Consider the following 14,126-nt stretch of genomic DNA (forward strand, 5'->3'; position numbering starts at 1 on the left):
CTCCATTCATTTGTCCAAGGTCTCTTTCGCCTTCTAGGGAGAGTTCCTTTTTTTTGCATCCAGCTAGATCTGGAGGTTCCTGACAGGGTGGGGCCCCAGAGCCTGGAAGATAGAAAGAGAGGCCAAGCGGAGGCAGCCTCCGAAGCGAAGCGCGCCCAGCTCAGCCAAACTCCTCGGGCAGCCGTGCGCGCCGGCAGCTCGGCTCGGGGCAGGGCAGTGGTGGCACCTGGATCCCCGGAGCCCGGGAGACCAATCCCAAACGCCGCCAGCCTTGGCAGCGGCTGCTCGCCGGGGAATTGGCCGGGCGGACCGGGGGAAGGAGGGAGGGAAAGGCCAAGGCGTCCAGAAACGAGAGAAACTCTCCCGCCGCCCCCGCTACCATCAACCATCCCCGCTCTTTTCCCCCTCCCAGCTCAGGCCCCATCTAAAAGGCAAGACAGCTCCGGAACTTCTCTGCCACTTGCTGCGAGGGGCAACCTGCCTCCCTACACCCCCCGCCCCCTTGCCCTGTCCCGCAGACTCGGGAATTGGGTGGAGAGAGAGAGAGAGAGAGAGAGAGAGAGAGAGAGAGAGAGAGAGAGAGAGAGAGAGCGAGCGAGCAGAGGGCTGAGTCCTGCGGATCCACCTTGCGCCTGGACTGTGTGAAAAGTGACCGCTACGGGGCAACGCTGATGAACTGGCTCCGAAGCCCCAGAAAGGAGACACAGGAAGACGTCCAGGGCCAGAGAGGGGTCCGGCTGGCCAGAAGAAAGGAGGAGGCGAAGGAGGAGGAGGAGGAGGAGGAGGAGGTGGTGGTGAAAAGGCTGATTGTACAGCCCCAACGGACCTGAGCGCAGTAATGTCAACATGTAAGTTTAGCCTTTCAGTCTGGAATTCCTTTACGCTCTATCTGTAATATTTCTTCCCCTCAAATGATTTGGTAATGACTTCAGTTAAATTGACAGAATAAACCTGTTGTCTTTTAATCTCTGCCTCAAGGCACGCAGGAGGAAGACTTGCCAAAAGAAGACAGAAAGTTGCTGTTGTGTGTCTCTGCTTTTTTTCCCCTTGCCTCCCTTCCCCCTCCTAGCGCCCCTCCAACCTTTGTGTGTTTTGTGTGTGTGTGTGTGTGTGTGTGTGTGTGTGTGTGTGTGTGTGTGTGTGTTTTCTCCCTCATTTGAAGGTAAACCTCCTGTTTAGTTAGTGTAACACACAATTAAAAGGGTAGGGCAGGAGGAATGGGGAAAACGAGTATTTTATTCAAAGACAACAAGGAATAACAGGTAGTCCGGAATCGTAGCTTGCCAAGAAAGCGCTCTTCAGATCATCGCTCCCTTTGGACTTGGAAGGTATTGGTATCCAGAAAAAATATTGACTTTACACATTGTCACCCTTGAATGTAGAAGTTATTCTTGGATCTTTGAGCCATCAGAGTACTTGAAGGAAAGAAAAAAACAACCTGCAAAAACAGGTTTATTATTATTTTAAGATATAAGAGACATTATCTAGAGAGCTGTGTTTTAAGAAATCAGTTGGACATTGAACTTTTACCTTTATCCAAAAAAGTGGTGTGGTTTGGAGTGAGAAAATTCTTAGGGAGATTGAAAGAGAAAAACTGACTGAATTTATTTCCTTAAGAACCCTTCAATCTCTTCCTTGGAATGAGTAGTTGGCTTCTCTGGCCTTCTAAGAAAAAAAAGGGAGGGGGAAAGAAGGAGCACTCCTTTAAAAGACTCAAGATTATTCTTGTGGTCAGTGAAGAAATTACTTCTTTCTTGTACTGTATAATTTACTCTCTGGCAATTTACTCAGTTTTGGGTAGATAGTCAGATTTATTTTCTTTTATTAAGTAAAATTTTAGCAAAAATTGATTTTTCTCTTGCTCTGGTGGCTCAGTCTCTTCATTTACTTTTTTCCATGTAAATATCCCCTGTCTTAGTGTACACACACACACACACACACACACACACACACACACAGCCCTTTTTGTACTCTTCTTCCTGTTTAAACCAATCTTCCCCCTACTCCACTATCTTTTATTTCTCTGATCTTCTCCAAAAAGTATTTTTAATACAGAAAGCATGGTGTGGGTAGTATGTGTATACTTATATAATACTATAAAGTGATACTTTTTAGCAATGTGCAATAAAATGAAAAATGAACTGAATGCATGCAAAATCTAGAAACTGTGATAATTCTATGCCTATCAACTATTAAGTCATATTTATTCTTAGTGGAATTAGCAAAGTAGAAACTTAAAAACAGATTTTGGAGAAGAGAATAAATAACCAAATATAGTTTTATCCAGATATACTGGAGGCAAGTTTTGAAATGAATAAAAGTTTGCTTGAAAGTGTTACTTTACCTGGAAAATATATTAGGATTCTTCAAGGCAGATATTTGGCCAGCTGTGTGTGGACCTCTACTGGTTAGCAGACCTAATGGAAAAATTGTATATTACACCTGGGAAAATGGTGGTATGCTTTGTCAATCCCAATCTATAAAAAACTAAAAGCAGATATGAAACTATTGTTATGCAAAGAAAATACAGGAATAATTTTTTAAGGTTTCAGAGTCCATATATTTATAGTTTTCTGTTAAAACAACATGCACTCTTCATCCCTAAAGCATTCATAAGCAGGGTCACAATAAAAAGCAGAAATAGAAAATATTGTACACTAAATAATTTAGTGTACAAGGATGTGTTACTAGTGACCTATTTTACCTGAAAATTTAGAAACTTCATTGTAACTTTAAATTTAATTTTTTCTTTTGTAATTTGTATGGTAACAGATTAGATTGTTCTAATTCTTATCAGATATTTCAAATTATCCCTATTCTTCCATGGTAAAAATTAATATAACATTCTTGGACCATATATTGAATGTCTTCTAATCTTTCATTTTTAATGTTATTTGGATTCATGAAATGTTTCTTTTCTAAACTCTTTGAAAAAGAACACGATCTCCATTACACTCAAATCCTATTTTCTGTATATTTAGGTTAGGTATTTTGCTAAAGAGTTAAAAATTTAGATTTAGTAAGAGTGATACTTAATTGGTCTTAAACCATGTGAAGCTACAAGTCCACTTATGTTTTATATAAATTACATGACATTATACTTGTTCGCTGTGAATGGTGAATGAGGCTATTGTCTCTTCCTTTAAGGGAAGTTGTAGTAGCTTTGGGCTAAAGAGAATGGGTAGTTTTAGTACCTAACTGGGTGTGTTCCTACAGTTCTTTGAATGGTTGCAAAGTAAATCAGGTGCTCTAAAAAATAAATTGTTTTTTAATCTTGTTAATAACATTTTACCAAAAAATTTACATGTAACGGAATAATTGATAATTTCCCAAGCATCATTCAATATTTAGATGAAATGGAAGTCAACTACAGTATTTTGTAATTTGTCTAGAAGACTCTAGAAAGAATCATATCTTTCTATTTTTATCAATGAACATCATAGTACTACAAAATAGATTATTTTAGGTCATGTAAAAAGGTAAAGGAACATCATGTACACTTTAAATATGAGTAAAATTTAATAATGTGGATGTTACAAATATTTTAATTTTCCTTTCAAGTTTTATTCTTAAGTAATAATGTGAAATCAACTGTGTCTCCGATAGCTAAAGTCTCAAAGGTCAGTTTTATCCAACATATCAATTTGTATAGAAGCAAGTATATTAGCAAAATGAAGGATATTACTTCTCTAATATGATGCACCATCCTAGGGTGGAAATAACTCTAATTTTGAAGGTTATGCTCTTAGAATACTTCAGGCAGACTTGTCATCCTCAGGATCATAGATTATATAATCTTGGCTTTCAAAGCTGGAAGGGATCATTTATTCCAACACTGTCATTTTAAAGACAGGAAAATTGGGTCCTGAAAGAATCAAATAATTTTCCTAAAGCTAGCTATTAAATCAAAGAGATGTTTCAAGTTGAGATAAGAGTTCAAGTTCTGGTAGGATTTAAGCTGAAAAGATATTGAATATTGTCCAACTACTTGGTTAAGGGCCACATTGCCAATTGATTGTAATTGGTTGATAATAAGGTGATAGTTTTTTTTTGTTTAATATTTTGTTTGTTTTTGGTCATAACAATTCTTGAACATCATAGACTAGATTATGAAAAATTGTTAGCAGCATCTGTGGAGGGAGTCTTTACACCAATGAAATTCCAGATCATTGAAGTATTAAACTATGTTGGTTTGGGTCACATTACTCCTTAGGTATATTGATATTTGTGTAAATGACAACTCTCAGTTATATGGAATATATACCTAACCATGCTAATAAGATGAATAGAATAGCAGGATGACATTTTATCTTTTTTTTAGCTTTTATTTGGGGAATTTAGAATTCTCCTTTACCCTTAAAAAGATGAGAAAGTAAGCCTAATTTATAACACAGAAATATTTCTTATTCTTTTCATTATGGGACAGAGGTAGTCAAGATGATTAAAACATTCTTTTGTTTTTATTCTGTATGTTTCTTTTTCATGAAAGATTTATTATTCATGGAATAATCAGAAGACTATTATTTTAAATTCTTTAAAGTCATCTTAGTGTAATGAATAGAGAGTATTGTGCTCAGAATCAAGGGACGACCTGGTTTTGGATCCCATCTCAATAGCTTAAGGGCAAAGTGCTTAAGGTCTTCAGGACTTCAGTTTCCTCTTGTGTAAAATGAGGGTGATGATAAGTAATATTTGCACTAATTATTTTATAGTATTATTGTGATGAAAATACCTTGCAAATCTTAAAATGTGAACTGTTATTTTAAAGATGCCTAACATATATGTTCAAACACGCTTAAAAAGGGGAATTAAGAAAAGGAACTGAGATTTTAATGCTTCAGGGAACTTCCAGATAAAGAAACTATCTCCATCAAATCAGAACAGCTTTCCAGCAACTTATAGTCTTAGAAAGTTACCCAGAACCTAAAGAGATCAGATGTCTTTCTGATTGATGGTCACAAAACTAACGTGGGGCAGAGAAATCTTTAATGTAGATCTTTCTGCCTCCAATGTCAGCTTTCCATCTGCTATCTCAGACTGCCTCTATTAAAAACTGAAATTGCCTTTTTATTCCTGTTTTATTCCCGTTTCAGATGTAAGATTGTATAGAGGATATGAAATCCTTTACCTCTACAAACTAAAGAACCTTACTCTTAGGTAGCAAATCTAATTATTTGTGTTCTTTCAGTGATACATTGGGTAGAAATTTTTTTCCGCAACAGTAAATTGAGGATAATAATACCTCACAGAGGTGTTGTGAAAATCAAATGAGATTTTGTGTGTGTGTGTGTGTGTGTGTGTGTGTGTAAATATATGGTTTTATATATATATATATTTATAATATATATGTATCTTGATTATGCCATCTGAAAATTTATACATACACAAATACCCATATACATCCATGTGTATATCTAACATAATACTTACATAATGATAATATTTTCTTAAAATTATTGGTAGTATTCTTAGTAAATGAATTTTCCAAGGTAAATGAAACTTTTTGAACATCAAAAGTTGAAGGAAATCTTTCTAAAATGAGCCACTTTCTTTATCATTTTCTTCAGTAGGAAAGTTGAACATCATTTGTTCTTCTCTTGGAGATATTTGGAGATATAACATTTAGTTAATAACACCAATTATTGTACTAGCCTCTATTAGAGTTATTTTGTCTTAGGCTATCAACATGTTTGAATTGTTTTCCTCCATCTGAATTCTTGTTGCTATGTGTATGCTTTATGTGTGTATATGTGAAGTGTATATATGTGTATGTATTTCCTGTTCTTATTAATAACCTCTTAGTTTGTCACTTTTGGGGTTATGTATATTAACTGTAGTTTCTTAAGCCCCATCTAATTTCTAACATTCGATGTCCCCTATTATAGTGTTGCTAATAAACCACATATCTTGCTTGTTAGAATTATACATAAAAGGCTCAAAGGATGTGGGCATCTCTCCTACTGTAAAGTGCATGAAGTTTAATGTAGAGAGCCAAATGATTATTCTTTTGCTGTTCTAGTGGCCTTATTTTGCAAAGAAGGCTGATCTTAGAGACAGAGACCTGAGTTAGAATCTTGACCCATGCACTATTTTTGTTCTCACAGACAAGGTTTTTCACATCTCTGGACAACATTTTTTATTTTGATCTGTGAAATGGATGATCAACCAAGTGGTCTTTTATAATAAGTCTTGAACTTGAAATTAGGAACATCTAAATTTAAATTATATCTCAAAAACCTTCTAGCTTTGTGGCAAGTCATTCAACCTTCCCCAGCTTCATTGTCCTCTTCAATAAAGTGAAAATAATTCCATTAAAAAGCTATTCTATAGTTTTTAAGGCCTTAAATTGCACTAAATCTTTTCAGATGTCTTGTAAAAGCTATTATTTAGAGGTGTTAAATGATTTTGATGTTTTAATGGAAATAATTACTAAATGTAATTTGCATTTCAAGATCAGATCTTTGTGCATTAGGTAGTTTTAAAAGTATTATAGACGTAAAAAGTTACTATTGAATTTTATACATTTTCATAGGATTTCATTTATAATTTTCTTCTGAAGAATATCCTATTGCTTTCACAATTTTCCTTTTAATTGTATGTGTATGAAAGTAATTTATCTTTTAGGGGGATGTTCACACTTTCAGGAGAAAAAGGCAATATTATATACAAACATATATATAATCAGTACTTTTTGTAAAATAAAAAAATCTAATTTATCAAAATAATTCTTATTTATAGCTAGTTCTGATTTGGAAAATTTAAATTACAAGTGAATATATGACATATTTCCCAAGGGAATCAGGATTATATTGTTACTTAAAAACAAAACAAAAAAAACTTGCTGTTGTGTTATCTTGATATAGTATAACTTCTTCATGTAGAAAAAAAAAGCATATTATTTCCTGTTGGAGAAAGACCAGTTCTATAATCTAGAAGGTGGGAGCCTGTGGCAAATAGAATGCATTGTTTTTGGTTTTATTTTTTCCTTTGGACACTTAGAAAATAGAAGATAAAAATACATCCTTTATTGGAGCCTAACTTTTTATTAGAAATAAGATTGATAAAAATTCTATTTCATATCTACTACTAGAAACAGTTTCATAATTATTATTTCAATTAAATGTCCTATTGGTAACTTTCTCCCATTGCAGGATGCTTTACACAAGTCGAATGTGGAGCTGTCACTGGAAATGGAAGCTGCAGCCTCTTTTGGTCCTCTTTACTTTATATGCTGTTTGTGTGCATCATTCAGGTATGTGGGCAATTTTCTGTTATCAGTAAATTTACCTTCCTTGGCTTACATATTTCAAAGTTTAAAAATCATTCAAGTGAGATGTTAGTAACGATCTTTTGATTAAAAATTCTCTCTTTGCTGCCTGATAGATCTTTTCTCTTTCTTTTGGAAAATCTTCCTTATCAGTTGAATGACCATTTCTTTGATCATGATGATGATTTCTAAATGTTTATGTTTCTTTAGAACTTCTCTTCGCTATATAGTTAGTTCATTTGTTATGGTCAAATGCCTGAAAATCTGATAAAGTACTCATTATTCTTATTGTTGAAGTAAGCATTTGATTCCTACTCTTCTTTGCTTTTTGAGATTTCTGTTGGTCACCAGAATAGATATATTATTTTGATACAAATTAATTGTATTTTGCTAGAAAATAGTAATTACTTTGGAAGACTAATATCTATAGCTGGTATAACATTTATATAATATATTAATGTGGGAGAGCTAATATTAAAACCATGGTAATTTTAACATACTTCAAAGTCTTTTTTAAATTATGTTATTCTTGTTAGAAATTTTTGATCTTCAAGGTAAATTCTTTTCTTTTTATCAAATTCTGAGTTCATGTTAGACAGATAATTGCATAAATGTGTTAATTAATGGCTGGGGAATGTTCCTGCTATTAAAACCAAGATATGAATGTATGATTTTTTTTTTCAGTAGAAACTGCAATACAGTTTCATAAAAACTCTTTTTCTCCATGAAGAAATGATTATAATTTTCCAGGTGGATGGAATTAACATATCAGTTTTTTTAAAGGCTGAATTTTTCTAATATATATTTTCATGTTCCTTGCTTAGAATTTCTGGGATGGTTATGTCAGTGTTGCATTTAAAATCCATATGTCACAATGATCTCATATATGCTTATGATTGATGCTTTGGAAGAAACAAAGAGATAATCTCCTGAAATGACTCTTTAGCATGAAGAAAGTCTAGTTTTTATTTGCTGAGTAAATACTTTTTCCAAACGACAGAGCACAGAGAATTTTAGGAGTTTCAGCTACTTAGTTGGAAAATTCCCCAGCATTGTTTAATGGTTCCAAAGCACAAGCAAAACCTTCAGCAGATTTTTTTTTGCATATGCCTATGAAAAAGGCACTCTTTCAGTTACTGAGTCCCTGTAAGTGAAGCAACAGAGCTTTTAAAAGGGGGGGGAATTAAAAGTGTATCAAATTTTTTAGAGCTTTCCTATTCTGGATTTTTCTTTGCTCATTAAAGGAGAGTTTAGTGAATTTCAAAATTGATAGACGCTGAGTTGTGAAACCTCATATCAATTATGTGCTATTAATTTTGACCTTACTTCAAATGGAGAAAGGGCTAGGGATTGTTTTTTATCATACTAGCTTCCTTTACCATAAAGCAATGGACATGTTCTCATTTTAGTTTTGAACACATCTTCAGAATTTTTCAGTTTTTTCACTTAGCTTTTCATCTAAATAAATAGAATTAGATACATATTAGTAGCCTGGATCTTTTTTGTTGTTGTTCTTTGATTTGGGGCATGGTGTCTGATAATTTTTCTTACAAAACAATTTTAAAAATCAATTTTTAGAATATCCTTTGCTTTTATATCATCTCTTCAGAGAAGCAGGAAGGTGACTTCTGAGTTCTCTACTTTGGGGGCTAAGATTAATCATCATAATATCATTTAACTTCAGCTGTTGTTTCTGTTCTTTAAATATACAATGTTGTGGTTGTTACACATTTAGTTTTCCTGGTTCTTTTTAGTTTCTTTGTATCAGTTTATATAACTTATCATGCTTCTATGTGTCTATCATATTCATCAATTGTTATAGCACAGTAATATTTATTTTTATATACTATGACTTTTTGAGCTTATCCTTCAAATAAAGGCCATTGATTTGGTCTCCAATTCTTTGCCACTACAAAGAAATGGAGTTCTAAATATTTAGATGTGTATTGTGCTTTTCTTTTAACCCTGCAGGATAATTTATGGGTCAAGGAATTTGGACATTTTAGTAACTTCCTTAACGTATTTCCCATTCAAATTATTAATTTCTAGCTCCACAAATAGTTCATTAGAGGATCCATCTTTCTACACTATCTCCAACAATGATCATTCTTGATGTTTGTCATTTTTGTCTCTTTGCTAGTTATGAGATGAAATCTCATGATTATGTTGACTTGTATTTCTCTGATTATTAGTATTTTGAAGCATTTTTCATAAGGCTATTAATAATTTGCAGAACTGTATGTTCATATCCTTTAGGCAAAGTTTTGCATATTTCTGTTAACTCTTTATCTTAGATGTTAGACCTTTATCAAAGGTTTTTGATGCAAAGATCTTTTTATTTGATTGCTTGTTTCCTTATCCTAGTTGCATTGTTTGTTCACAAAAATGTTTTCTGTTTTAACTGTTGTAATTATCTCTTCTTTAGCTTTGTTAAGAATTCATCCCTAGTCATAACTGTGGAAAGTAACTGATCTGTTTCTCTTCTAATATTTTCGTGGTACAATACATGATAATCGAGTCATATGTCCATTTTATTTTATTGTGTGGTAAAGAATTTTAAGTAACTTTTACTGTCTGTAATTATTTATGTAAGTTTTTAAATTTTCCAGTATTCATAATATACACACATATTTACCTACTTATGTTATATATCATTAAATTGTATTTTAAAATGTGCTTCAATGTTGTCAAATGATCATATGAGAAATGTTTATTTTATCAAAAAAGAAATATAAGATTACATAAGTTTTCTTTCCCTTATAAAAAGATCATGGAAGGACCCTGAGAGATCATCTAATCCAAACATCTCATTTTACTTGTGAATAAACAGGACTAGAGAGTTGAAATGAGCTTCCTAAAGTCATACAGATTGAAAGTAGCAGAGCCAGAATTCAAACCCCATGCTCTTACTACTGCATCACAGTGTGTATTCTCATTTCATATAAAATACTCTGACAAATTACAAACATTTGATTTATACCAACTTCTAAAAAATTTCATTGCAGTTAACATCTATCCAATTTGATTTGATTCCCATGGGTAATGAAGGAAATTTTTTGCGCCTGAATCCTATATTAGCTATTGATCTCCACTGATTGCATTAATTACATCATTATCAAGTTTCTGATTCACTTTTGGTTTTGTAGACCATCTTTGGTAGCATGGTTTAGGGGTGAATCTATGTGGTGTATTCAGAAGAGTAGTGGGTCCAGTTCTGCAACTCTCTATGCAATCTTGCTAATGCTTTGCATTAATTATGCTATCAATTAAATTGAACATTTGACCATAGTAATATCTTAGGTACATTTTTAATTCAAAAGGTCCAACAATATACAAGTTAACAATTTCCCACATGGCAGTAATACTCTGGACTTCTTACTCATGCTCTCATGCCCAGTACTTTCCTGTCACCTAAAGTAATTTAATTTCAGTCATTGAACTAGGTAAAGAATGCAGCTGGACCAACCATCTCTTCATTTCTCACCTGTCAGCATTCATTTGGACTTCTCCATAATGCCTAGGATCTTCCTTTCCTTCCTCACCCTTATCAACTTCCTGTTCTGTGTTCTTCCCCAATAGATTGTAAGTTCCTGAGCACAGGGACCATCTTTCCTTTTCATGTTTGTACCCTGCCAACCATAGTGCCTGTCATATAGTATGCACTTAATAAAAGTTTGTGGATTTGTGACTGACAATTAAATCTTGAAGTTTGGTCCCACGTATGATCCTTACTGCTTGGTCTTCTTTTTCTGTTCAGTAGAACCTTCTACATTCTTTAAGCATAGCCAGTGGTTTCAGATAGAAAAGGATAAGTTCCTAAATGAGTAGGCTCCTAAGTTTCAGATAATTTTGTAAAGTTTATAGACTTGTGGTATTAAGATCTATTAGTCAATATTAATAAAATAGCTAAGGGGAAATAGACTAGTACATAAGTTTCTTTCACTTCTCTCATGAGATAAGCTTATGATTCAATGCCAGAAACCAACTTTCTATCTATTGCCAGTTAAACAAATGTAACCTTTAACAATGACTAATAATCCCAATTGCCTCTGAGGGCAAGTGAAATAATCAGAATAAGGAAGAAAAGATTAAATGTTTACATTTAATTATATTAAAGCATTACAAGCATTACAAAAGGAAAAACATTGAAAGACTTCAGAAATAACAATCAATGAAGCGACCAATCATGGTTTCAGAAGATTTGATGGTGAAATATACTTTTCATTTCCCAGCAGAGAGATGGTGGACAATGGGCATGGAATGAGGCATCCATTTTCCAGACATGGCAAATGTGTGAATTTGTCTTGCTTGACTGTACTATTTTCATTACAAGGAAAAATTCTATTAGTACTTGTTGAGGTTCTCAGGAATCATGAGGCAGTGATTGTGATTTAAGAAAAGAAAACAAGACCACTAAACATAATAAAAGGCAAAAAAATCCCTCCAAAAAGCTTAAAATGAATCTCATAGATTACTAAGGAGAACAGAATATAGAATTTTTAAAAATTAGTCACTTAGCAGTTAACCTGCCCATCTCTTGCAAATTTGTAATTAAAACATACCCACAGATAGTAAAACAAAAATGCTTCTTAAGAAAGTGTCATTAGATATTTCACATCCTAACTTCTTTTTATGTGGCCTGAGAATTCATAGCTGTGAAGATGCTAGTGATATCTCAGGCAGACAGAAGTTTATGATTTTAAGTAGAGCGGGAAACAACCAGCAGGAGCCAACAAATTCCTAAGCAACAAAGATCCTGTTTCCACACAGATATCCTTAGTAATAAGCACTGAGGGAGGTGCCCCCTTTCCCTCCAGAAAATCGATGATATCAGCAGATTATTTCAATTCTGAATGTTGTTGTTTTCCATGACAAATCAATGGTTGAAAGGAAATGTGTATATATTTGAAAGTGCTGCTTGAACCATGTTATTCATATAGTAACTCAGAGAAAAGGAGAATTGTCTTAGGTCAGGTATTCTGACTGAAAAAAAATGATTCCAGATGTTATACACTTTTTTCTGAACAGATCTTTAGCATTTATTTTCTACTGTTAGCACTACACTGAATGGGTATATATTTAAATAATTGAACAACCATGGTAATTTGCAAATATCTCTAGTTATTGAATCATTGATCAAAGGGCTCCTGAAATTAGAGTAGAAGAATTATGATTTTATTATAACCATTGAGGTTCCAGGACACATATTCTTTGACATATCAGTAAATACACAATTCAAGTAATATTGAAGTACTTCAAGAATTTTCAGCCTCTATGCTTTCAACAACCTGTAGTGTATCCACAGTGGGGACTGATATTCTAATGTCTAGTTTCTTCTTTATGCTACTTGGATTGAGTCATAAAAATATTTTTTTAATTGATATTTTATTTAGTTTTCCAATTATATGATATGAAAAATTTTCAACATTCATTCACTTGCATATTTATAAGTTACACATTTCTCTACCACCCTCCCTTCCCACCCTCCTCCCTTCAGTGGCAAATAGTCTAGTAAAAGTTGTACATGTTCATTTGTGTTTAATATGTTTACATATTAATCATTTTGTGTATAAGGAATTAAGCCTAAGGGTAAAGAAAGGAAACCAAATCATAAAATCTTGTAACTAGAAAAGAAATACTGAAGATTATCTAATACAACTCATTGATGTTACAGATGAGGAAACTGGGTTCCAGAGGGTGAAATACAAGGTGAAGTGTAAAGTCACAGCAAAATCACCTAATCTAAATTTTAACTAAATAGTGTTCTTTGAGAAAAATATCTCTTTTCAGTGACTTTAAACAATGACAGTGAAACATACAAGATGAAAGTTAACGAGACAAATGTAAATTCTTTGTGGTTCAAAAATTCATTTGTGCAAGAGTAAATTGAAGCAGATCTGGCTAGGTTAATTTGCAAAAGCTAGGAATTCTTGTTGATCACAAGTTAAGCACAAGACAAAAGGGGTGACAAAATAATATTTCTCAAAAACGGTTTTAAAATTACCATTATATTTACTGACATTATGTTTCCATGTTGTCTTTTCCAAAGTAAATGCATTTTTACAAAAGCCTTATGGCTCATGAACTTACACCAGTAATTGATAAATTATGAAACTTCTAGACCTGTGGCATGTAAGGTAAATGCTACACTTGTCTTTATACAAACTTTACTTCATTTCTATTCTCACTTTGACTTTTATGGACTCTAAGTGAGCTTACAATCAATGTCATTTTTCACTGCATACTCATTTCCCACTTCCCTATTTCAATAGATTTCATTTTAAGACTGTGGTCTATGATTGAGGATAACCTATATTTCAAATAAATATAATAATTTCTCCCCACCTCCCAGCTCTCCCAAGGAACCTCTGAAAGCTTTGTCAGAAGTTGTCATGTTGGCATCTCTTTAAGCAAAAAGAGTAATTCATATTTATTCCACTCTCCTTACTAAATCTTGATATTGGTCCTGTGATAACCAAGGATGATAACCAAGAGAGAAATTAGAAAGGATATTTAAAGATTTGTTTATTTCTTGGTCAATAATGGAGAAGATTGAAGTGTTTGGGAGATGTGAAAAGTGAGAGAGAAAAGAAAATACATTAATTTTCAAATCAGCTATAGTGTTATAAAAATAACCTCCTTTACCTCCATTGCCATGAGAAACATACCCGAAAAGAAAATTAATTTTCTGAAGACGTAAGTGGTATCTATGTAACTGTCTTCAACTTAGTTTCATTGGCATTGCCTTACTGTTTTCTGAAAATATCAGCTATAATGAGGTTCATTCTATTATCACTCCATAAATAAGAACTGTTTTTCTAGATTTAGAAGGTATTTCATAGGCTTTTAAGTGATGGCT

General features: G+C 33.4%; 1 protein-coding gene across 4 annotated transcripts in view; it reads left to right on the plus strand.

The window, feature by feature from the left end:
* The first annotated feature begins 216 nt into the window (after positions 1-216).
* ADGRG6 (adhesion G protein-coupled receptor G6) overlaps positions 217-14,126 on the plus strand; it is a 183,124-nt gene continuing 169,214 nt past the window's right edge. For 3 of the 4 annotated variants that reach the window (XM_074187712.1, XM_074187714.1, XM_074187715.1), the window contains exons 1-2: positions 217-848; positions 7,152-7,252. In XM_074187712.1, the coding sequence (XP_074043813.1) occupies positions 847-848; positions 7,152-7,252 (103 nt within the window). In that variant the 5' untranslated portion in view covers positions 217-846. Of the gene's footprint in view, positions 849-935; positions 1,329-7,151; positions 7,253-14,126 lie in introns of those variants that run through there. The other variant, XM_074187713.1, reaches the window with a different exon arrangement.

This window comes from Macrotis lagotis, chromosome 5 (genome assembly GCF_037893015.1).
Source record: "Macrotis lagotis isolate mMagLag1 chromosome 5, bilby.v1.9.chrom.fasta, whole genome shotgun sequence".
In the NCBI taxonomy this organism is placed as follows: domain Eukaryota; kingdom Metazoa; phylum Chordata; class Mammalia; order Peramelemorphia; family Peramelidae; genus Macrotis; species Macrotis lagotis.